This window comes from Elaeis guineensis, chromosome 8 (genome assembly GCF_000442705.2).
Source record: "Elaeis guineensis isolate ETL-2024a chromosome 8, EG11, whole genome shotgun sequence".
NCBI lineage: Eukaryota > Viridiplantae > Streptophyta > Magnoliopsida > Arecales > Arecaceae > Elaeis > Elaeis guineensis.
Genome location: NC_026000.2, coordinates 129,458,733 through 129,484,971, shown reverse-complemented (window position 1 = coordinate 129,484,971; position 26,239 = coordinate 129,458,733). Strand labels below are relative to the sequence as shown.

Sequence of the window (26,239 nt, the reverse complement as noted above, 5' to 3'; positions counted from 1 at the left end):
GAATTTTATTGTGTCAGTCATAATTTTAATTTATAATGTTATAATTTTAATCCAGAATATCATAATTCTGCATTCGATGAGTTTTCTATACCAGATGCATTTGATCAAAAAACTTTATTGAAATCTAGCGAACACATTAACTTCGTTTAACTACGAAAAGAGCTGCTATAATAAAAGAACTACAAAAAAATATAATAAAGGATCTACAGATGGCTTCTTAGTAAAAAAAAAGATATATAGATGTATTTTACTTCCTAATGGGTAGGACATTTACTTGAATAGATAATATTATCTAGATGCTAACCAACAATCTCATATGCACATTTTTGTGTAGAATAAACTTTGGATATCAGATGCTCAATAGAAGCTCAAAAAATGAAGAAGAAGAGAGGAAAAGAGCAGTATTCGTAATATCCAATTAGACTTCAAATAGTAAAAACATTATTTTGTAGGAAAATGATATTTTCATCGTGTTTAATTTGAAAAACAGATTGTGACATGTATTAAATATATTCGTGATGGAACAAAGCACCACCTTCATTTTCTTACTCCTTCAGCGTCTAGTTTGATGTGAAATGACATTCATCACGTCATGCCATGAGGGCGTTATGTGACGAATGGATAATGCGATGCACTCCACGTCAGATTTTTACACCACGACGATGTACAAAAAATTTCATAAAATATTAAACTTCAACTAATTCGGGCCAGACATATTTTTGCGTGAGGTAGGTGGTGGGTCAGGTCCTTGGTCGGATCTGAGTTTTGATTATCAAAAATTTTGGGCTTAAGCTCGTCGAAAGTCCAAAAAAAAAAAAAAAATTAGCATGGCCTAGCCCTATCCATTTCCATCCTACATAATATGTGATGAAGTAAAGTTTTAATGGTTAATTGAAACTACTAAAATTTTTAAGATCCAAGTATAGTTAGCCTAAACTAAATAAGTGTCTTTGTAACTTTATGTTTTAATTAATTATTAATTTTGAAAGAAAAAACTTCAATTTCGTTTCTCTAATAAAGGGATCAAGTTTCTTCTCATTTTTAGATATTTCTTCAATTTTAGAATGAAATTTTTATGCTAGCCCGTATCTCGCTATTTAATATTATTCTTTTAATAAACGTATCCTATTTATTATTGTGTATTGTAATATACTTAATCAGAATTATTTTTCACATTGGCTCAAACTTGAACGCCGCGGAGGGACAGAAAAAATAGCGGGAAATGGGTTTGGGCGGACTCCTCCGAAAACGCCCCCTTCCTCCTCTTAGCGTCTAAGCTTCCCTATTCGGCCGCTCCAAGCCTCCCACCCGATCGAGACTCCTGAGGACGGAAAAACAGAGGAAAAACTGGGGAAAAACATTGAAAAAATCAACGATAACAAACGAAAGACAGAAAAAAATTGAAAGGTAAGATCTTTTCCCACATAAATCGATGATTTTTTTTTTTTTTTCTAGATTGATATTTTTTTTTCTCTTTTCGCTTCTTTTTCGTCTCATTTCATTCTCTTTTTCGGAGATCTGCGGGAAGGAGAGCACCTGAGGGAGATCGGAGGGGTTTCTTATGTTCCGATTGGTTTTTTTTTTTTTTCCAAGCATATGGGATTTTGGGTGAGTTGTGGCAGTGTGAGTTGATCCCTTGAGGTTTCGAGAGCTTGATCTTGGTAGAAGCATGACATTTTGTGAGTTTTGGGGATTTTTGATCGAAAGGATTCTTCTTTGGCTACAAAATTTCCAATTTATGGAGTTCTGTTTTCATGATAATATATGAATATGATGCCAAATCCATGGTGAGACTTGCACTAGAATAAGTTCCATCTGTCTGAACTGTTATGTGGATGCATGAACAAGGTCTTTCTCACGCTATTCAACTCCAAATGCGTGTCATGGTAGCTTTCATCGGCCACCACAGAATGAGAGAGACAGAGACTCAGGGCTCATGGTTTAACATGTCTTTTCCTTGCTTTCCGAACATTAGGTTTGTGAGATGGGAGGTGGTCTAATTGTTTTGAAAGGCTGGGTAGGGGTCATGCTCGGAATCAGAGAAACCTATTTTTGTTTGAGGTGGCTGGTACACTTTTTCACTTGTAATTAGTTAAAAAATAATTTCTTCACTTCTTTTTGATGTATCTATAACAGTCATTACTTGAAACTTCTTAGTGGTTGTAGTGATTTCATGTATGTGAACTTAGTGTTAGTTGTTCAGGTTTTCGATATAAAAACCATGAAACAGGAAAGTTCACTTGTTCTTTGATTCTTGTTTGCAGTGATTTTATATATGCGAATTTATTTCTGTTTGAAGCATTGCTTTTTGAGATTCATTGTCTTGGTAATCTTAACAAATCATTGCTTCTAGATTTTAATTTATATGATATTTGAATTGATCAAATGTGTTGGGTACTCGATATGAGGACCCATGTAGACGTATATTTAGTCCCACATTAGTTATTCGTTGGAAAGATCTTTGATACTTATACAAAGCTAAGAATCCAAAAAATATCTTTTGGTTAGTTTTTTTAGGTGAGTCTTGGTTGTTATACAAGGTATTAGAGTGGATCCCATCCATAATATATGTGGATGAGGGATACTGCAACACGGGTTCATTAGACTGACCATGAGTCAGTCATGGTATTTATGATTGGATGTATGAATTTGAACTCTAAGACTGACGAAGACGCCAGGGCTTAAATCGGAGATTATGTGAGGACCAGTACAGATGTATTTTAGTCCCATATCAATTACTCATTGAGAATATCTTGGGCACTTATAGAGGATCAAAAAATTCAAATAATATCTTTCAGCTAGTTTTTTTGGATGAGTACAAAAGGTATCAAAGTCGACTTAGCCCATAACCTATGTGAATTAGGGGATACTGTAGCATGGGTTCATTGAGGCTAACCACGAACCGATCAAGTGTTTATGATTGGATATATGAATTTGGATCTTAGTTTGGCAAGGATGCTAGGGCTTAAATGGGAGAAGTATATGAAGACTTGTGTAGGCGTGTATTTAGCCCTACATTGGTTATTCATTCGGAAGATCTTGCGTACTTATATAGAGCCAAGGAATCCAAAAAAATATTTTTGGCTAGTCTTTTTGGGTGAGGTCCTGGTCATTACACTCAAATAACCTGACTTGGATAAACGTTAATTGGGTGGGTTTGAAGGTTTGAGCTTTTTGGATATTTTTTTAATCAAGTTTGGGATGGCTTCGAGTGGTAAGAATTTAAATGGGTTCGGATATAGTTAGGGCAAAGTTTGTAGGTACCCTACCCATTGCCATTCCTAATCTTGACAACTCTCCAGCACAATGAAGGCTGATCATCTGAACTTAAAAAAAAAAAAAAGAAAAGGCCCAAAATTCGATGATTTTTTTTTTTTTTTTTTTTTGTGTTTGCCATCATGGAATTGTTGATTCCTCTATGATAATCAAATGTTTTATTGATTTAAATCTATAGGCTTCTCTGTGGTTGTTGGTTTTTGTTCCAAAATTCTTACCTTTACATATGCTGCGGCAGATGTACTACTAACTAGGTTTGACCTAGATGTTCTGTTTTAATTTGGGGATATTTTATGTGAAATAATTCTTAGCATTCTTTTGGAGGGTATTTTATTTGTTACTTAAAATGATAACCTTGGCATTCGTCTCAGAGAATATAAGAAAAACTTTTTTCTTTTCCATCATAAAAAAGGAAGTGAAAGCTATTGTACAGAACAAGTTTATAAGTTTACAAAGCTTGATATGGTTTCTATTATGAGTTTTCTCTATGCTTTGGTGAGTTTGAATGGTATAACATACATGATAGAGAGCTAGTTTTCAGCAAGATGATGAAACTCAGGTTCTTATTGTTGTAAGATTGCTTTCAGTAGGTCGAGCCCTCATGGGAAGTCTGGCTATCCCATGTATTTCATGAGGTTTATTGCTTGTTAGGTTGCTATTCTAGATTGTCTGGTGCAAATTTAAAATTAATCAAATGGTTTGGTTATTGTATTTTGGTTATTTACTTTTTGGATGCCTCAACATAATTAAAGAGTTTTGGATAGTTTTGGAGTTCACCACACAAAGCCTAAGCTCTTTGCTTTTACATGCCAATCAGGTATCCAAATAGTAAATTATGACGAGCAATATCGGAACCCAGCTGCATGTGGTGTCAATTCATGTAAGATGAAACCATAAGTGACATCTTATGTCACATGAACGAACTTTTAGGAAGACTATTTCTGTCATCATCCATGACATTTTAAACTTCGAGTCAAGAAACAGTCTGTTGGTCAAGAAACTTTTCATGTACAAACTATTGAGATTCCCCTGCAACTTAAGAGTAGATCCTGGCGATCACTCATACAATGCCTCATTTATGGAAACAATTAAATTGTTCTTGAAGCATGCAGTTTCCACCTTTGTTAGTTATTGATATTCATAGTTTCATGTGCATCTTAATCATATGCCACACTGCAGTGTTCCAACCATGCTGTACCAAAAATCTAGCACTCCATGTTGCCACAGCGCAAAGTCCTTGCCCCTTGAATAGAGTGCTTTCTTCTGTGCTGCCACTTCTTTGTATCTATTCCCAATTTTATATGGTTTTGAACCCTAATTTTCACCTTGAAATGCAAATGTAAGCAAACTACAAGAATATACGAGAAAAATTGGGAAAAAATTATGACACAAACAACATTACTTGCTCAAACATCGCATCTGTGCAACCTGTAAAGCAAAAACCAATTTATATCATGACAGTGTAACCACAACCACACAAACATTGCAAAGTAACAAGATTATGTCCAAACATCACACATATGTACCTGTAAAGTAGAAACCTATTTAGGACAACCTAACTGCAGCTGTATGGAGATTGGTAGATTTCGCACTGTTTGCAGCCTTGTAAAATTGAGACTCGTGCTATCCTGATTGTAGTTAATTGTATCATATGTTGTACGGAAAATCATACTGCAATTTACTTCAGTTATTAAAGAGCAAAAATGGAGACATGGACTCTTAACTGTAGTCAGCTTTTTCCTGGAACGTGATTTGCAATGGCTTTAACTTAATACCTCAACGTCCCGTCATTCTTACTTAACCTGTATAAGTCTGAAGCTTTACAGATTCCATCTGCAATTTTTATGGCTGTTGTAATAGCGACAATTAGCATTTTTAACAGTTTTAAGGTGTGAACCTGTTATCTTTGCTGGTAGAAAAAGGGCAATTGCAGTCTCTGATCTCAGCTGGAGAAAATGCCTGGATATTATGATATTGATGACATCATTATGGAGGAAGAGGTTAGGACTACTTATTTTCATTTCTTGTCCTTGAGATGATGCATAATCTTCACAAATTTTGTCTTGATGAATGTTGTGCTTGCAGCCCATTTCGGTTGTTTTTCAAGTTGGAGCACATGGTGTTGGCCTGCTAGATCCTGGTTCAGAAACAAACAATGTAAGTTCTCTGGCAACCATAAGCAGGTGACACTTGATGTTTATGTTCTAATGTTCTTCTTTGATCCTATATAGGTTGAAAATGGTGCAAAAGTAGACCTGCCCTTTTGGCTTGCTCATGAGTTGTACTTGAGGCAAGCAGTATCAATCAGTGTTCCTGCCTGTTTTAGCCAGAAGTAGGTTCAATTTTTTGCTTACTGCTTAAAAATCCTTTCTGTATGATATTCTGCATACATGTCACAGCATGGCAGAGACCTAGATTCAGCCAAGAGGAAGTAGGAGAAGTGAAGTTGGGGGCAAAAGGGAAGCTGTTGATTCCATAATACTAAAATTTCAGGATTCCACATCTCTCTTTACTAAAAAGATTGTGGCATCTTGTCTATGGATGTCCTTTAGGATTCCACTTCCACATCATCAGCCATTTGGATTTCCTCCATGATACCATAAGAACCAAACTTAGCAAATCAGCAAATTTCGTTATGCTAGATTTTTTGCATTGTTGAAATAATTATAACTTTTTTGGTGCCACCCCTGCACCAACCCCCAAACCACCTCGAACTGTAGTGAAGGCCCGATCATGAGTGCTTTAGAGATCTTATATTTGCAAATTGTTTACTTTGATGTCACAGAACCAGGAAGGAAATCCAGGCTGATGCGGCATGTGTGGATTTGAGGATTCGTTGCCCCTACTTTTATGAATTGGGATGCAAGATTGTCCCACTGTAAGTTCTCTAACCTTAAGTGGTCAGACAGGTTATTACAGTAACCTATGTAAGAACCCTTGTTATGCAAAAGTTGTCATGCTTGGAGCTTTAATCATGTTCAGGGGAGAAGGGATAAAGATGCAACTAGTGGGAAGATAGTTGAATTTATTTAATAAATATTATTGTTTTTACATTTTTACTTCATCAATAATGCTTTAGCTTATATCTTTATATCCAGAACAGGTACCTTCTTTAATGCATCTATGCAAAATCTAATTTAATATCATGCCGCACCAAGCTCATTTTTATAATTTTATATTCTTCCATATTCATCTGACAAATTGCTTTGCAGCTTGTTAGTTTGATATATAACTATCATAGTTATATGTAATACTAATAGAATAGCAGCAACATGCGACAGTTGACAGATAAAAAAGAATTAGATTGATGTTTAGTAGATGCTTTTGACTCGTGCTAGCATCGAAGGGTTTGATAAGAATTGATGCAAAGGAAACCTGTAATATAAAGCTCAATTGCTGAATGATATGGTTAGTGTGAGAAGATTTATAAAGCCCACTCCAAGTACATGGGACATTTTACAGAAACAAAAAGATAAGAGTCAGACAGATTCCTTGCCTATGTAACAGGGTTGACAATGAATTGAATATGGATCAGATGTTGGCAAATCCATATCTATATCCATATTTATTCAGTGGACATTAGCACAGATATGGGAATTAAAGGGATACTACAATTTTTTTATATTTACTTTAAACTGGTATGAATTGGATATTAATCATGTCTATGTTTGTTCTAGACAGATATGGATGTAATGTTGAATATCCTTTAGGATACAGAAACAAAGGAGTTGTATTTGAACTATTTGACAAAAACTTGAGCAGGTAATTATGTGAAAGCATGAATTAGATCATAAAATCTAGACATATATCTCTTCTCAGAGAAGGAGAACAACAAGAACCTTGTTTGGAGAAATCAGATAATTAAAAGCCCTGTTGGTGGTTGTCATGAATGCACGCTTATCAATGTCAATGTTAGAGAAATCCCTATGCACACTACCAATTAAAAAGTGTTTTTTTTTCATGAATATGTTAATTATCTGGATATCTGAATCTAAAGATCTTGAAAAAAGGGATATCCAGATATTCAAATCTGAAGGTAGAAAAATTTAGAATCTATATCAATATCTGTATCTGACAAATTTTGCATCTTTTAACCCCATGTTGGTTATAGTTTTTATATCTGAATGAGACCTGATATGGATTTGCCAGATCTGATTTTAACCAACGCATTTTCAGCTATTATTGTCTGTCTGCTTCTACTATGATGTCAAGTGATCCAGTTTGCAGATACTAGTCCTATATTTATCTGATTCAGAAGGGAAGAATTGTATCGGTATCTCAGTTTCAATTCAAAAATGGGTTTATATGCTGGTCTAACTATTGATATGAAAATGCTAAAAGTTTGCCAAAATCTTTACCCTGTAAATGATGACTAGCTGAAACTAGCAATTTTCTTTAAGGAATTTCTATTCCCTATAATCAAGCTGTCCGTGTGGATTGACAAGAATGATTTTTAATTAAAATAAATGGAAAGAATCAGTCTTCTCAATTGCATGAAAGTCTATAATCGCTCAGGCTTTGCCGTGGACAGGGTTAGTGACAAAAGTATCGGATCCTTCCTTCATTATGCATTCACTGGTAGATACAAGGAGATATTGAGCAAGTCACATAGTGCTTCTGTTGTAACGGTTCCCAAATTCTCGACCCGTCTTACAAAGGAAGAATCCCAATGTGAGCTTCTGTTCTTTGAACAACTGTCTGAGTTTATTTCTGAATCATTGATGTGACGTTAATGTTTTTATTTTTATTTTTATTCTTTTTGCCTGCTGGAAGTGTTTGAAGCTGCTCGGTCTTCAATGTTAGCATTCAAGAAATGGCGGCTAGGTGGATCAAGATTAGAGAAGGCATCCATTCTTGGTAGGAAAAGGAAGACAACCATACCAGCTTGCCCATCAACTCCATGACTAAGTTTGTCAAGTTTGACAAACTGACAGTTCCCCTGGCTGCTGTTTCCTGGAAAGGTTCCTCATTCTTGAATCATGAGAGCAAACGGTGAACTTCTAGTGGTAGTTGCAATACAAAGAAGTTTAAAGTGGCTTATTGTGGTTTCTACATGAAGTAGCAACATATGTTACTCAAAGACAACCCAAGTAAGTTTTTCTTTGATATGCTGGTTAAAATTTACCAGTAACAGACAACAAGAACTTAAATACTACTGTGGCCCCAGCATATTTTTGTGTAAAAATGTGAAGCCATTTTTTTTGTGATGAATATTTGCATAATGGTGTCTCAATTGGCCTGGTGAGCAATTTTTGTGCTTTCAGCTTTCAACCATAATAGCATGCATTTACATGTCTAATGAATGGTGAACCCATCAAAGAGGATTATATTAAAGTCATTTAGAGTCTGTTACTAATATAATATAATACTATATTATTATAAAATAATATTTTGGTATTGTAAAATAATATATTTTATTATAATTAATACTGTCTTATTGTAAAAGAATACTGTCTTATTGTAATACTGCAATAATATAATGTAATACCGCCTTATTGTAATGTAATACTGTCTTATTATATTAGTATAGTATTATAATAAGACAATTTCTTTTACAATAAGACAGTATTACATTACAATAAGATAGTAATGTTTTATAACATCACAGTATTGTTTTAATGTTGTTTTATAACTGCAGGGATAACTGATTATTTCATGCCAAAATGGAGAGTTGTTTTTAATTTATATTTGAAATGGAGAGTTGTTTTTAATTTATTTTTAAAATTTGAAACTTAATTGTTTTTACATAAAACTCAATTGGGAGCTATTTTTAATTTGAAATTAGAATTAGAGATTTTTCATTAGTTTACCATAGGGATTTATGGGTTAAGCCAATATAATTAGAAAAAATAAGATTTTTTTTCTTCCTATGGGATTCGGGCTCATCCATTTCACAGGCTTTTGGGTATTATTGAATATAGATTTAGAAAAATTCTTTGTACACTACCCTAGTAGAGAAAAAATATATCACTTCATCAGATTGAATTATGTAGCGCAATTAATAAGGGGATGGATATTTGATGTAGCTCAGTTTTTTTTTCTCAAATTTTTTTGTTCAAAATATTTTTTTCCTCCTTTTATTTTATTATCAGTCAAGATGTCATAGATAATAATAGGATGTCATAATAATATTATATTATTATAACATCCTGTTGCATTCTATGGATAATTATCAGGATATCATAAAAAATTAGGATAAATTATAGAAATATCTCTTCAACGTTAGCTCAATTTCACTTTCATCTTTTGTATTTTAAAAAGTATCAAATTGATCATTCTAGTTATCGATATGTTTTAATATGGTCTAGTCGTCTATCTCTATTAATAATTTTTTTTTTTAAATTATAAAAATATCCATCTCCTTTCTTCTCTCTTTTCTCTCTGATTGATCTCTTCTTTATGGCCGATGTCCCTCTTTCTCCTCTTCCTTCCTCTTCTTCTTTTTCGTCCTCTTCTTTCTTATTCATTTTTCCTCCTCCCCTTCCTCTTCTTTCGCTCTCCATTCTCCTCCCCTTCACCCATTCTCTTCTTCCCCTTTCTTCTCCACTTTCTTCACCCATTCTCCTTCTCTCCTCTCCTTTTTATGCACTTCTCCTCCTTATCCTTTTTCTGCAAGCCATCCACAAACTATCCCTCTTTTATGGTGACCTCCATCTCGTCCATTTTTACTTTCTTCATCTTTCTCCCCATCCTTTTCTCCTCCCCTTCTTCACCTTATTCCTTACTGGCAGCTAGAGTTGTCAAAATGGGTCAGGGCCCATAGGTCAGCCCATTTGGCCCTAAAAATAGGTCGGATTGGGTTAAAAATTTTGGCCCATTTATGCATGTGGGTTTTTTGGCCTGGCCCTTGTAGCCCATGGGCTGAACCGGATTAGGGCCGGGTTAGCCCATGGGCCAGCCCACACCCTCCCTCTCCCAGTCTCCCTCTCAATCCCTGACTGTTTGGTGTGAGAACCTCCCTCCCTTTCCCTCTCAGTCCCTGACGGTCCTCTCTCCTCACGGCCCGCCCCCTCCTCTCCGACAATCCCCGCACACTCCCCAACTCCCCTTTCAATCCTTGCTGCAAGAACCCCCTTCCCTTTTTCTCTTGGTCCCCGACGGTCCTCTCTCCTCCTCTCGGCCCGTCCCCCTCATTCTCCTCGACGTATCGCCGCCCCTCCCTCCTCAATCCTCTCGGCGGTCCACGACGCCCCTCCCTCCTCTTGACGGTTCTCCCAATGATCTCGGACTAGAGAAGTAGCGGCGCCGAGCGGTGACAGGCGGCATGCGACGTTGGGCGATGACAGCCGACAGCGATAGGGGAGCGGTACAACTTTCCAGCGGACTCCGACCCTAGAAAAAGAAAGGAAAAAAAAGTGTGCTGGCCCGACCCTAACCCACAGCCCCATGGGCTCGGGCCAGGTTGGGTTTTTATGGCCTCTTTTAACAAGTGGGCCAAGCCAGCCCAGCCCCAATAATCATAGCCCATGTAGGTTAGGGTCAGGCCGATCCATTTTAATAGCTCTATCGCCGATCTCTCTCCCCTCCTTCCCCTCCTTATTTTCTTTCTCTTCCAAACCAACTAATGAGTCTATCTCTTGACATGGCCCCTCTAAGTCCGTCTCTTCTCATAGGCAAAAAAATTCTTCTCTCCCCTTCCTCCTCACTTATTTTTCTTCCGTCATGACGGCTCCCTTCACCTTCTTTTCTTCCTCATCCATTTCATCTTTTCATTCTTCTTTTTCTCCAAACCGTCTATAAGCCTTCTCCTTCACAATGGCCCTTTCACCTCCATCCTTTTCTGTCGATAATCATTTTTTCTCTTCTTCCTCCCATCCACTTCTCCTTTTTATCTTTGTTCTTCTTTTCTAATCCATTTTTTACCCGTGACCATTCTCCCCTCCTCCTCTTTCTTTTCATCTATTTTTTCTTCTCATCTTGTTCTTCCTCTAAATCCATCCATGAATAAAAGGCATTTTCATCTGTTGAGAAAGAAATCTAACATCATTTATTAATAAAATAATGGCTGAATCACATTGAAATATATCGATAATTAGAAGGATTAGTTTGACACTTGTTAAAGTACAGGAGGTGTAAGTAAAATTGAGTTAAAGTGAAGAGCGTATTTCTGTAATTTATTTAAAAAATTAATAGGATGTCATAACAATATTATGATATCTTTTTGCAAGTCAATGACATGCTGTTGCGGATAATTATCGGGATGTCATAAAAAGTTAATAGGGCATTATAATAATATTATGATGTTCTACTGCAATTCTATGATATCCTGTTAGGGATGAAACTGGGCTCGGATCGACATAATTTCTGATTGGACTTCGGACTAGGCTCAAAATAATTTAGATCAGATTTGAGCCTAATTTTTGATCTGCTTGTCTTTTGAGCCGGGCTCGTGTATACCTTGGCCCGATCAAGATCCGAATTCGAAGTCTAGCCCGATTAGGAGGCCAATTGTGCGCTAAATCCCATGGTGAATAATACGCCATGTTGCCCTGTATCCCCCATGGTGGATAACATGCCACGGTGAATGACCCCTCTCCAACGCATATCCTATTTTCTCCTCCTTTCGCCGCACCATCGGAGAGAGCTGGAAGAAGCCATGGATCCCGACGGCTGGGCAAAGGTGGAGCGGTGTCCGGTGATAGCGGAGAAGCTCCTCACGGTGCGGGACTTCGTGGGGAGCAAGCGGTTCGCGGAGCGGGCGATGGAGGCGGACCCCCTCATCGACGACATCCTCATTGTCACCAACGTCCTCCTCGCCTCCCAATGTCGCGTCAACAACTACGTCGATTGGTACGCCATCCTCCAGCTCTCCGCCTCCCCCGACCCCTCCGCTATCAAGCTAGCCTACCGTTGCCTCACCCGCAATCCTCTCCCTCGATGCGGATGTCGCCTTCCGCTTCGTTTCCGATGTCCTCTCCGACCCCTCCAAGAAGTCCCTCTTCGATGCCAAGATCCACATCGCTGCCTCCGCCGCCGCCGGCGACCCCATGGCTGCCGCCTTCTGGACAGCATGCACATTCTGCTACCATCTCCACCAGTACGCCCGCGCCTAGAACTGCTCCGTCCACTGCCCCACCTGTCGCCGAGCTTTCAGCACCGCCGATATTGCCGCTCCGCCTCCTATTGTCCCTGATACCGACATGTACTACTGCTCCTGGATCCCGTGGTGAGATGTTGGACCTCCAGCACACCCCCACCTTCCTCGAGAGGGGAACCGAGGGTGAGGAGCCACGGAGAGAGGGAGGCAGAGGAGTCGGAGTTTAGGGCAGAGGAGTTTAAGCGAGGGAAGAGAGCTGCTGAATATCTGATTAGACTGGCCCAATTGAATTGGGATTAGGCTCGAATCCGAGATCTTCAAAAATTTTGGATCTAAATCTGACTCGGAGCTCAAAAAAATTTTAGATTGGATTCAGACAAAAGTATAGCCGGTCCATTTCTAGCTCTATATCCTATTGCATCCTATAAGTAGTTAGCTCTATATCCTATTGCATCCTATAAGTAGTTATCAAGATATTATAAAAAATTAATATGATTTTAGAATAATATTATGACATCATATTGCAATCTTATAACATTTTTTTGGATTCTATAAAATTAATATGATTTTAAAATAATATTATGACATCATGTTGCAATCTTATAACATTTTTTTGAATTCTATAGATAGTTATTGAATTTTATAGATAGTTATTGAAATGTCATAAAAAATTAATAGGACGTTCTAAAAAGCTAACGGGACATCATAATATTATTATGACATCATATCACAATCTCATGACATCCTGTTGTATTCTATCGATAATTATCGAGATGTCATAAAAAGCTAATAAGACATCATAATAATGTTATGATCTCTTGTTGCAATCTTTTAATATTTTATTATATTTTATAAATAATTATTAAAATGTCATAAAAATTAACAAGATATCATAATAATATTATGATATTCTACGACATTCTATTACATTTTATAAAAAAAATAATAAAATATTATAATATTAAAAAAAATATTTTAATCAAAAAAATTGAAAAAAAAAATAAACTATATTAAATATTTATTTTCTTATTAATTGCACTACATGGCACGATTCGATGAAATGGTACATTTCTTTGCACCGCATGTGGAGGACAATTATTTTAAGAATTTAATCTAAGCTCATATTTCCTATTTGTATTAATCTAACCCATGAATCATATGGGATGTTAGGTTCATGAATCCAAATGGATCCTTGGTGCAGTTACTTTGTTCCCTATCTTCACTTGGGGGATCCCGAGAAAAAGAACAGGGTTCCCCCAAGCTGAAATAATATTTTGATGGTTCTAATAAACCAAAACCATTGTTTTCTTGTTTTGGTCACCGAGACATCAATTTTACTTTTGTATACTCATTTGACAGATCAGACGCTAGTTCAGGTAGGAGATCTCATATCTTTTTGAGCAAAAGGTCGGCTCAAATGGCAGTGGATGAGATTATATCTTTTTGACAGAATAACAAACAAAACCCATAAATTTGACCACTAATATTATAGAGAAACATGCTAGTTCAACTAGACATCCCCAAAAATTCAGCTAGAACTTACGTTGCTCATCCAGCAGGCAGTCCACATGCAACAATTTGGTGATGGATGAGCTGCTACAGTCCACATGCAACAACCCATGAGCCTGGAGAATCCAAATGCACCAATCAATGTACCTAAGTAGAAGTCAATTATCACAATAAGAATATAGATTTCACTTGGATCCCTAATCACCCATGCATATCTTTCTTAGAAAACATTCCTGTGCCACGTATAATATCATGCAAGGGCAACACGGACAGCACATTCAGATACCAGCATAGAAATTCCTATACCTTCATCCTGGAGCTCGGTCCAGTTATATCAGTAGGCTGAAAACATCCTACTAAGAGGTCATATGAAAATGCCGATTATATCAAAATGTCCATAGATAACCTTAAAGGTTACTGCAACAGAACTTGAAAAAAATGCTGATTCATGGAAAGCACCCCAACAAATCAATACATTGTATCCATCAAGTGCATCAGAAACCCTTCCCTCCTGAGAAAGTGTTCGTGAACATCTTTTTTGATAAGAAAGGCAGAGCATAATTATTAATATCTACAGAACGTTGAAAAATACAAGGACAAGGGACAGTAGAAACAAAGGATAACAACTCATGAGAACTTTTCAGTCCACAAGGAGCCTGGAGCAGAAATGCCGACTTTAGACAATCAATCTACAACCTCATTTGTTTCTCCATCCTGAACTTTGAAATATCTGGCATGTTGAAGAAGGATACAGGCTTGTTGTAGATGTCCCATTTCACTTCACTGTCCAGCAAAGGCCCAATGAAGAAGGTAGCTCTTGAGCCTTATCGGACAGCAAGGAACTCAGCAGGGAGCGCCACATTTAGAATGGGAGGAAAAGAGTTGAAAGCATCACTGAAATTAAGTTTGAAGGCAGAAGCTGGCAGGGGTATCCCCGATAGGAAGAAAGAGGTTAAAGAAGAAAGATGAAACCGCATAAAATATTTTGGCTTCCTGGTTAGTAGAAGCTAGGATTCCAGACTAGCCAGGGTCCATGATGATAGGAGAAGCTTTCGAGTTCATAAATATTTTGGCTACACAGATTGCTTAAGTGCAAATAAAAGTTGCACATATATATACATATATGTACTTTGAGCCCTTAAAAATTACAGTGACCTGCCAGCCCACAAAATCCTCTGCAGCTATCAAATAAACATAAAAACTCCAGGGCACATGTTAAATACAAAAGTATATATGGTCATGCAGAGACCGGAAAAATTCAAAAGAGCATAGATTTGGATGGGTATGGAATAGGTCATCTGTCAAATGAATCTAAGCTATAATAGTAGAAATGAGAAATGGTTCTGGGTGTGGTTTAATAGCAAATTTTCCCCTTTGCAAAATAGCACCCCCACCCCCTGCCCCTCAACCCCAATAACCATCCGTATTTTAGTTGCTACTATACCAATACAAGAACCATGCCCTTGTACTCCGGATAAGTATCACCAGTCTAATGCCATCAAACATTACCATGTGCCAGTCAAGTGCCAAACACAAGTTCTTCCCTATGTCATATAATTTATCTCTAAGAATGCGATGACCAAAAAGTCTCATCAGATGATATTATTACATAAAACCTGATCCACTCTATGGGTGATGAAACCTAATTTCCCCAACAGTCAATCAGGCTACCTGCCAAATCATTTAATTGAATCCCAATAAAGGTGGTCCTTGAACCCTTCTGGGTAGAGAACATCCATCAAGTCGTGCCTACCACTGAAAATATATATAGATATATTTCAAACTTCCAATTTTCACGTAGCAAAATAAACTAGAAGAGCTTCTATGCATTTTCTACTTTGTAGAGGTTTGTGATCTGTTCACTGTATTTAGCAGCCACTTTGTCCCTTCGTACTTTCATGGTAGCGGTCATTAAGCCATTATCAATCTGAAGTCAAAAGGGAAATAGTCAACATAAATCTCTTGTCTCATAAAAATAATAATAAATCTAAGAGGAAAATTGAGACCAACGACATTGATGATGTTTACCGTGAATGGCTCATCCAAGATCAGTATAGGTCCAATTTGGAAAGAGCAACCCGCAGTCCTGTGATAAAATGGTATTAGCTAGTTTATTTTCTGCTAGTCAGTCGTATTACATTTGTAAAAGAAGAATTGAAGAGAGAAAACTATTGAGATACTAATTCTTAGCTTAAAGCTCAGTAAGGCCTGTAAATATTGTTCCTGGAAGAAATGCTGATTGATTTTTCAGGCCTTCTTGAATAACTTGGTAAGTTTTAGTTTGCTAATGTCATACCGACCCATGATTTGTTGTAGCTGGTGAATGTTGCCAAACTATGCATGAGCTGTCCTATATGAATATCTGTTATTGTATAAATCGATGTTAACTACATTTTGTTTATAACATGGCGTCATGAGGAATCTAAGAGTGGCAATAGTCAGTAACAAGAATTTAACATTAGAAAATAAATAAAATGTTCGTGCCATTTGAGTTGAGCAGAACTTCAAAATGTTCAATTTTTTTAACAGTCATAGGAACCTCATTACTACAGGAAAACAGGTGACTGATAATATGACACACTCTGGAAAATGATATCAATAATGTTACTCTAGCACTTGGAAAATATTTTCGTTCTTGCAAAAAGAACTAAGAAGCATACAAAACCAAATCATTGGGAAGCATGATGTCCGTCAAAATGATAATGATTTTGCAGTTTGATTAACCACTTGTATCAGCAATAGGGAAGCTGAACCAAGTGAAGATACTATACTATTTGCATATAAAGAAAACATAAAGGGGAAGTGTGTTGTTATTGGATTCAAGGATCCATAAGAATAGATAGAATCAGGTGCCAAAACAGATTGAAGATATATCACAAAAATAGAAAATGAATGGATTTGGCACCAACCTGAGATCAAAATTCAAAAATGTGAAGAAACTCCAATGTTGATCAGTGTTTGTCCTTGCAATATTTATGCTCGACCTAGATAATTGCTTGTATGCTCTTCTGATGATATTTTATTGCAGCATATTATATAATTGGGTATACTGATTTGAGTGGAGGAATCAAAGATATGCACACCTTAAATATATGATCCATATGAGATGGTGCAACTGATATAGTTGATTTTTGAAATCTTTAGAATATGAGATGTGGTGGAATAAAAGATCTAGGATTAAGTGGCTGCAGGTCAAAACTACTTTTTCACAGATTGATGATCATTACAAGACATCTAAACAGAGTCACTTCAATCATGAATCAGACTGACAGTTGGGCAGACTCATATCTAGGAGATCAAGGAGGTTGTTTGAGACTACTTCAGAACCCAATCGCAGGGTGCTGGCAAAATGGTTCCATATCCCTTCCACCCATTCCCAGGTTTTGAATGCCACTGAGCAGGATGAGCTGGCCCCCAAGGAGAACCTAGAGAAGATAGAGTGGGTGGTCAGCTCCCTGGCATTTGACAAGGCGCAGCAAACCAGTGGCTTCCTACCCAGTGTCTGCAAGGTATGGTGGAGGATAATTAAGCAGGATGTTGCTAAGGTTATGACTCATTTCTTCTCCAAGAGCAAGATTGCCAAGATGGAAGTCTATTTTTGTGATACCAAAGACTGGCCCTCAAGACCTAGCCATTATTAACCCATAGGCCTCCAACAACACAATCTAAACAAAATGACTATGAAGATATTGGCTCAAAGGTTGAGAGTTGCACTAGGGCACCTCACTAGTGATGAATGGACAGCCTTCATACCAAGCAGGACCAGTATTGACAATATCATGATCATCCAGGAGTCAATACACTTACTCCAACATTGTTCTCTCTCCATGCCACTTATGGCAATAAAGCTGAACATGAAGAGAGAGCACACAACAGGATGAAGTGGAATTGCATCAGCACTTTAGATTCCTAGACATTTGGAGTCCTTGGGAAAGCAAATGTATTTTTTTGTGCTTGTGAATGGGACTCCAACCAAGTGGTTTCCTTCATCTATGGGACTCTAACAAGGATGGCTCATCTCTCCTTTTCATTTATGTCCATTGGATACACATATAATCTAGAGTTCTAAAAGGAGACTCAGGAGAAGCAACTTGAAGGCTATCGGCTGTGGAAGGGCTCAACTTCCACATCCCATCTTTATGCATATAACTGTTTGCTGATGTCTAAGGCAAGGCAAGTTGGAAGGATTATTTGATTTTCAAGAGGGTGACGAGTGCTTATTGCCTCCGGTCCAAGTATTTGGTGAAATTAAATAAATCTAGTGTTGTGTTAAGATCTTGGTGACATTGCTTCTTAGCTTGCAGACCGTTTGATGGTTCAACAATCAACCAATTTTGTTCCTATTTGCAAGTTCAATTAATTGATATGAGGATGCACCCTACAAACTTCCATTTCTTGAAGGGTAAAATTCTTTAGCCATTAGACTCCAAGAAGTGGCAATACCTAGCTTCCTTAGACTTTTGACTTGTGATTAAAAAGGTGCAATGGGCAACTCCTATCCTTATCTTCACCAATTACTAGATCTAGCTGCAATTTATTCAATTGCCCAAATCAATGTGCTAGTCTTTCTTACAAGGGCAAGATCTTAACTGAAGGAAGTTTTATTTGCTAGCTCGGGAAGCAATTTGCCAACCAAAGGTTGGGTTATATTGTTTTTGTGGTGTTGTTATCTGGTCAGACAAGCTAATTCTCTAGCCAAGTAACATATGGTGCAAAACAACTAAGAGCAAGTATGACGTTCAGGGAGAATGGGCCAATTACAGATCACTAAGTGGGTGCTCTTCAATTTGGAAAGCTAAAGGCAGTTTCTATCATTTATGCTTGTGAGAACAATCTAGATAAACCAATGGTCATGGAAATGTGCAGGTCCATCTATGAAGGCCATACCTGACTCCAACTCTAACTCAATGGGCATGGAAAATTAAAGTCCACCCAAGTGTTAAATGCTTGGCAGGTGGCCTAGGCGGCCATGCTTTACAACCTTGTCCTACAAGGAATTTAAGCAACCTAACTGCTCAAGGTGCGAGGCAGATTGTGACAACCTTGAGTATGCCTTGTTTTCACACCCAAGGTGTATAAGTGATTTGAGGAGCTGAAGCCCATCCTAACACCTAAATCACATAGGGGTTTGACGAACATTCTCATAATAACCAACTCAACAAGTCCCAGCCTAGTGTTGAATTGACGTGTAAGCTTTATGTTGTACTGACATGTATCGCTTGATTTCGGATGGTACCATACATAGGCATGAGAAAAGAAGAAAATTCTACATAGGATTCTTTTGCTACTAAGATCTTGTACTTCAGCATTATAATAGGCATAGGATTATTATATAAATTAACTTGAAAATATATCAACAATTAACACAAATTAATCCAATCATTTTTCAATGAAAAAAAATGAAGTAATGACCAAATAATGATTAACAAGGGTGCTAACATGTAAAATAAGAACATTGCTGTACCAAAACAAATGGTAAAAATACTAAGGCACATTAATAATTTCCTTATATTGTATATTTGCATATTTAAGTAAAATAACTAATAGACTAGCTGCAAACATAGATAAGCAAACTATAAATTGTACACTGTTGTCTATTAAGCATTAGCCAAGAGAAAACTATTTTCTAAGGTTGTGCAAAGGGAACCTAGCCTCATTGAGAGTGCAGAAGTGAGAGGATCGAGGAATATTTGCCAACATTTGCTTCAGGAAGAGGTTTGCCTAGTGGATGGCCATGGGAGGGAAGAAAGTGAGAGGCTAACAGAGATGGAGAGAGAGAGAGAGCTAAAAAGGGAGTCTTGCTCAGCCTAGGTAGATTGCATGAAGCCATGGTCCCATGGATGCTAGTTGTCGGCATTGTCATTAAGAGTTTTTGGGAGGTGAGATGGAGAGGTGCAATTGTGAGGAATGAGGCCAACTCAGATAGGAGGATAGAAGTCTTTAACAAGAAGACTAGGTTCTCCATACCAGTCAGTACCATACTGTACCAATCGGTATCGTACCGATACCGAACCGGCACGCAATCTTGTACTACCGACAGTCGCTTGCTTCATCACCTTGTACCATACCACATATCAACACTATAATAGAAGGCATCGGTATGGGGTCCGATACCGAGACACCAAACCTTGAAGGAGAGATCTAAATTATAAGTTTAAATTAAAAGCTTAAGCTATTTGGTAGATGAGCCCATGAGTATATAATACCAATGGCAGTCCCTAACCTACTCAATATGGGACTATTCCTCAAGACCCCTTCTCATGGTAAAGGCCGAGGGATGGCATGTGAATTAGTAAGTGGGAGAATGGAGGAATAATCAGTAGGTAAGAGGGATAGGGCTCTAATACCATGCTGAAGTCCACACAAAAGCTTAAGCTATTAGATGGAGGGTCCATGAGTATATAGGACTAACTAGAATCCCTAACCTATCCGATATGGGACTATTCCTCAATAACAAATCCAGCAATGGGATAGGATACAATTGGCCTTTTATCATTTATAGAATCCCATTCTCCACACCTTTATTTTTCTGTGGGTCAATTGCTGTGACGATATTTATTTGCCCATGTGGTTGATGGAAGAGATAATGGGAAGGCATCCCAAGTGATTGATGGTGGGACTTTTTTTTTTGTTTTTGTTTTTGTTTTCTTTTGGGGTTTTGGGGGGGGTGGGGTGGCGGAGGAGGGGTTGCATGAGCAAATGACATGGATATATTTTTTAACAACACCAAGATTAAGAAAAAACATAGTCAAGAAATGACGATCATGGATACCATTATATCTAACAATTTTTTAACATTTTGTGATTAATCTTGAGAAAAAAAGGAGGTATATATTTAAGCAAATGCTGCAAATCTATATAGACATCATAGCTATGTTTCTGACAGAGTATTCCTCACAGATGCAAAAGTATGTATCGATATCCCATAGTACATAACCTAGCAGTGATAATATCACCTTCTGCAGTGGAAAGAAGTTGAAAATCTCATTCGCAAGTGTGCATACACTACCAAACAGAACAATTAAGAATAACACTTACCAAGTTTTTACATCATTATATAACAAACTCATCATTTTTTCTTTACTGAGTTCAGAGGTTTCATCTATAATTGACAGCATTTTGGCTTTTGCCAGAAGTTCATCTTTGTTTGGAACAATCAGAGCACCAAGTCGCCGTTGATCCTATGCAAAATTTGAGCTGTTACTGGTAATCCTGGAAAGAAAGTACTTCCATATATGCTATGCACAAAATTTACTAAAACATGTTCCAGCATTTTTAATCAATGCATATGTTGACGACGAATTAAGAAACAGAATGGTTAAGAAATTGGCGTGAAAGCATGTAATTGAAAATAAGAAATAAGCAAAACATTTAAAATATGGAGAAGAAAATGGCAAACAAAAAGGAATAACCAATCTGTTTAACTATGTTTCAAAAGGGAAGACCAAACAAGAACACATATCCACATGTTTTCTTGAGCTTTTTTTTTTTTTTAATTTTTTTAATCTTCTCTTCCTTTCCTCATCTTATAAAGAGAACAAAAGATAAGGAGTTTTCTCAGAGAAATCATGATATTGAAAAGTATTTAAAGGGCTTAAAACAAAAGGTAGAATGAAAGCCACAAGTCTGATGAAACACACATGGCTGCAAATAAAGGTTCCTGACTCCATGAATGTGTTAGGATTTGACGCCTCGAGATTCAGCCCACATTGAGCCCACAGCGAGGTTCGCGGCGAAAAACGGAGTCCAACGAGACCAAGATCACCTGAAACGAAGCTCGGATGGAGGAGATACGAGCTTTTGAAATCGGCACAAGATTCGAGACGACGGAGGACCGCCGGCGGGCAGCAGCGGTGCGGCTGCAGGTGGCGGTGCGCGGGATGCGCGACCCAGGCCCGCGCGACCCACGCGGGCGCGCGGCCCAGCCGGGCACGCGGCCCAGCCCCGCGCGGGCCCGTGCGTGGGCGCGGCCCAGCGGTCTGCTGGCCCCTTTGCCCTAGTCCACGGCTGGGCCTGTGGACCGCGTGGGCGTTTCCCACGCGTTTCTCACGGTCCACGGCACTATTTCATGGACCGGAGCGCGATCTGAGGGCGTGGGTGGCTCCTGGTCTTGATCCGATGGTCCAAGGGTTATCTGACTTTGTTTAGGACTCCTAATCCATCTCTAATTAGGTTTTAAACTCTGCTTAAGCCTTTAAAAGGGCTTGTGACAATAGAGAGAGATGTGGTGGTTGGTTTTCTGCGCCGTACGAGAACCAGAGGAGAGAGAGGCGTGAGGCTGCTGTGAGAGGAGCAGGAGGCTCCTGGACAGCGATCGCCAGGCACTTCAGGGGTTCAGGGGGTCTTCCAAGAGAGAGCTTTTGTGAGGGAAACTTCAGGTGAGAGAGAATTGGGTGTACAAGGGTTGAGGGTGAGGTCTCCTCTTGTAAAATTTCTTTTTCATAGTGAAGTTTGCATGCCCCGTGGAGGCGAGCCCTTTTGTGGTTGATCCACGTATTTTGATTGTTTTTCCTTTTGTTTTGTTTCTTCTTTCTTCCTGCTACATCGCGTGGTACTGAAAAGATCTTGGGAGGTGGTGTCCTGGCCAGACATCCACCCAACAAGTGGTATTAGAGCAAGGCGGTTCAAGGACGCAGATTGCAGCGGTGGTGAGCAAGACTGAAGATGGAGAAGACAGGAACAATCAAGATGGAGATCAACAAGTTTGATGGTAAGAGCATTTCTCCTTGTGGCAGGCAAGGGTGAAGGACGTGCTCATCCAACAGGGGTTGGTCGATGCTCTCTTGTGTGATGAGAAGCCGACCATCATGGAGGTGCGGGATTGAAAACCGCTACAGATGCAGGCGGTGAGTACCATCCGCATGTACCTGGCGGATGAGGTGGTATCCATGTGCTGAGCGAGACTTCCCCGACGGTGCTGTGGTCGAAGCTCGAGGAGTTGTACATGGCGAAGTCTCTCACCAACACACTTTTCCTCTGGAGGCAGTTTTACCAACTGCGGATGACTGAGAGACAGCGTGCAGGAGCATCTGAGCCACTTCCAAAAGATCCTCACCGACCTCCTCAGCGTTGGCGAGAACGTTGAGGAGAAGACCAGGACGCTGGTTTTGCTGGCGTCGCTTCCCTCTTCGTACGAGTCCTTGGTGACTGCTCTTCTAGTGGGGAAGAGCACTATCAAGATGGACGAGGTCACCGCGGCGATACTCTAGAACGAGATTCTCAGGAGGGAGAACCCAGCTTCGAGCTCAGGTGGCGGTAGCTCAGCTTTGGTGGCTTCTGGAGGAACAGGAGGCGGTAGACGGAGCGACAGGAGATCGCAACGAGGGCGGTCCAAGTCCAGGAGGGACTTGAGCAAAACCAGGTGTTACCAGTGTGAGGAGTTGGGGCATCTAGCCAGAGATTGCCCTCAACTCAAAAATCGGATGGTGGCTGCTGTAGTGACGGCCAGTAGCGATTTAGATGGAGATGTCCTGGAGATATCTGACGAGGTATCTACTTCTTCCCAGCAGTGGATATTAGATTCTGCATGCCCCTATCATGTATGTTGCAGAGAGGAGCAGCTTGACTCCCTAGAGAACAGTGAGGGTACTGTATATCTGCCGGATGGATCGAGCTGTGCGATCAGAGGCATTGGAACGGTCAGCTGGAGGACACATGATGGTGCAGTGAGGAGATTGGGGGAGGTCCGATACATATCCGATTTCAGGCGGAATCTTATCATACTTAGCAGACTAGATTCGAGAGGCTACAGGATGGTAGCTGGTGGAGGAATCTTGAGGGTGCTACGCGGCGATAGGATTGTGCTGGAGGGGAAGAAGAGGAGCAGAGGACATTATTACCTGACGAGGAACCCAGTGCGAGGTGGAGCTTCGGGAGCCAGGCAGAGCCCAGAGCGAGGTGGAGCTCCAGGAGGCGGATCGGGCACGAGACAGGAGACTCGGGAGGACGAGAGGCGACGTCGCAAGGTGAGATTCCTATTGCCGCGGGATGATGCCCCGAGCAGGTCTCAGGTCAGGAGGAGCACAGCATACTTCGGAGATGGGATCGAGCAGCCTGGCTCGACTCCCAAGTTTGCCCATCCATGATCAGCAGGCGATTGCCCCAGGGCATGGGGGCGAGGAGATCCAGAAGCTCTCGGAGTTTGGAGGAGACTGAATATCAAGTCGAGGTGGAAATTGTTAGGATTTGATGCCTCGAGATTCAGCCCACAACGAGATCAAGATCACCTGAAATGGAGCTCGGATGGAGCAGATACGAGCTTTTGAAGTCGGCACGAGATTCGAGGCGGCGGAGGACCGCCGGCGACCGCGGCGGGCGGCAGCGGCGCGGCCGCATGCGGCGGCGCGGGGACGCGAAACCCAGGCCTGCGCGGGATGCGTGGCCCAGGCCCGTGCGGGCCCGCGCGCGGGCGCGGCCCAGGCCCGCGTGGGCGGGCCGGCCCAGGCCCAGCGGTCTGCTGGCCCCTTTGCCCTGGTCCACCGTGGACCGGGCGGTCCACCGCTGGGCCAGTGGACCGCGTGGGCGTTTCCCACGCGTTTCTCGCGGTCCACGACACTATTCCGTGGACCGGAGCGCGATCTGAGGGCGTGGGTGGCTCCCGGTCTTGATCCGACGGTCCAGGGATTATCTGGCTTTGTTTAGGACTCCTAATCCATCTCTAATTAGGTTTTAAACCCTGCTTAAGCCTTTAAAAGGGCTTGTGACAACAGAGAGAGGTGTGGTGGTTGGTTTTCTGCGCCGTACGAGAACCAGAGGAGAGAGAGAGGCGTGAGGCTGCTGTGAGAGGAGCAGGAGGCTCCTGGACAGTGGTCGCTAGGCACTTCAGGGGTTCAGGGGGTCTTCCAAGAGAGAGAGAGTTTTTGTGAGGGGAACTTCAGGTGAGAGAGAATTGGGTGTACAAGGGTTGAGGGTGAAGTCTCCTCTTGTAAAATTTCTTTTTCATAGTGAAGTTTGCATGCCCGTGGAGGCGAGCCCTTTTGTGGTTGATCCACGTATTTTGATTGTTTTTCCTTTTGTTTTGTTTCTTCTTTCTTCCTGCTGCATCGTGTGGTACTGAAAAGGTCTTGGGAGGTGGTGTTCTGCCAGACATCCACCCAACAGAATGCTCATCAAGGATTCTTGTTTTAAATGGAGAATATATTGTAGATAAGGTGTCCCCACATATTGTATAACAAGGATAAACAGATGGTGACATATGAACTCATTTCATTGCATGTTTAACAATTAACATCACTATCAGATGAAGGGAAGATTTTCACTTTCAAGGTAGTTTTTCTGTAAAGTATTGGAAAAATAGAAGTATATAAGATTTTTTTGGCTTCTTTGCTTTTTAGATACACTACATTTCTAGTCCTAATTAGAGGAAAAAAACCAACTATGGAATTTGTATTCCTTTACCTGACCGATGACTACAATTTGCTGAATTAGATTACTCCTCATGGCTGCTGCCTCAAGCTCTGCAGGTTCAACATTTTCTCCTACAAGTTTTCCAGTCAGAAGTCAGCCTATGACAAAACTGGGGGGGATACAAACATGATATGGCGATCACTATTGCTTTTACTTTTTTTTTTTTTTTTTTGGAAGTGGTTAGCAGAAAAAGAGCTTTGCATTACAGTAAACAACCACAAGGAAAACAATAATGAATGAACCATAAGAGCATGTAAAGTTATACAAAGAAATAAAAAATTATCATGACTTTTAGTGGATTTGATTAATTATGAAAACTGCCATTGAATAAAACAAAATGGATATTTGAATTTATCTCATCAATTGACAGAGTTTTATTATGACTACAAGCCTTGTTAGAGGCCCCACCCAGGTGCTTGGACGGCCCAACAACTTAGGTGCCTATTCACTTTCCAGATCTTCTGGTGAGGCACCCATCCAAGCAGCTGGGTTGGAGGCTAGGCAGCCCACTTCCTAGGGTGGAGAGTAAGCATTATTTGATTTCTTAAAGATTCTGGCCTCCTAGGGCCACATTTTTCTAATTTGATTTATCGAAGGCATTAAATTTTTAATTAATTCTCTTTTTAAATGAAAATTATTTATTTCAAGGAAAAATTAGTACATTTATAATTTTTCCCTTAGACACTAATTGATACTTGAACATGTTATGTTTCTAAGAAACATATTTAAATCACTTAATAGAAAAATTAAGTAGCAATGATATCAAATATTTCATTGGTCGGTAGATTAAGCAGCAATCTTATTGTTTATCAATATGATGTTTTTGGGTGTGCCTTTTGTGAACCGTATATATGATTTTATTTGTGAAAATAAACAACATGGGTCATATATGCACATATGATGTTTTCATCATATTAAGATTTTATGATGAGCCTGGCTTTTAAGGGGCCACACCTAGAACCACCTAGCATTTTGACAACCTTGATTTGAGGCAACTTATTCAAGCAAAGA

General features: G+C 39.6%; 3 protein-coding genes across 5 annotated transcripts in view; 2 read left to right on the top strand and 1 right to left on the bottom strand.

Annotated features, from left to right (window-relative positions):
- The first annotated feature begins 1,192 nt into the window (after positions 1-1,192).
- LOC105032404 (DNA replication complex GINS protein PSF3) lies at positions 1,193-8,511 on the top strand. Of its 2 annotated transcripts, none has more exons than XM_073262189.1 (7): positions 1,193-1,407; positions 5,193-5,276; positions 5,362-5,433; positions 5,508-5,608; positions 6,062-6,154; positions 7,808-7,947; positions 8,050-8,511. In XM_073262189.1, the coding sequence occupies exons 2-7, from the start codon at positions 5,232-5,234 to the stop codon at positions 8,178-8,180; spliced, it is 582 nt and encodes a 193-aa protein (XP_073118290.1). In that variant the 5' UTR covers positions 1,193-1,407; positions 5,193-5,231; the 3' UTR covers positions 8,181-8,511. The 2 variants fall into 2 exon arrangements, with proteins under 2 accessions (XP_073118290.1, XP_073118289.1); XM_073262188.1 differs by having other exon boundaries at positions 5,159-5,276.
- A 3,270-nt stretch (positions 8,512-11,781) lies between these two features.
- On the top strand, positions 11,782-12,650 carry LOC140851259 (uncharacterized). The gene has a single exon (XM_073242841.1). The coding sequence runs from the start codon at positions 11,801-11,803 to the stop codon at positions 12,407-12,409; it is 609 nt and encodes a 202-aa protein (XP_073098942.1). The 5' UTR covers positions 11,782-11,800; the 3' UTR covers positions 12,410-12,650.
- Positions 12,651-15,346: 2,696 nt separating this feature from the next.
- Positions 15,347-26,239, bottom strand: part of LOC105032403 (probable acyl-activating enzyme 16, chloroplastic) — a 123,042-nt gene continuing 112,149 nt past the window's right edge. The window contains exons 15-19 of one of the 2 annotated variants that reach the window (XM_010906849.4): positions 25,220-25,299; positions 20,861-21,003; positions 15,851-15,908; positions 15,660-15,749; positions 15,347-15,577 (exon numbers count right to left, since the gene is read on the bottom strand). In XM_010906849.4, coding sequence (XP_010905151.2) covers positions 15,572-15,577; positions 15,660-15,749; positions 15,851-15,908; positions 20,861-21,003; positions 25,220-25,299 — 377 coding nt within the window. In that variant the 3' untranslated portion in view covers positions 15,347-15,571. Of the gene's footprint in view, positions 15,750-15,850; positions 15,909-20,860; positions 21,004-25,219; positions 25,300-26,239 lie in introns of both variants that reach the window. The other variant, XM_073261834.1, reaches the window with a different exon arrangement.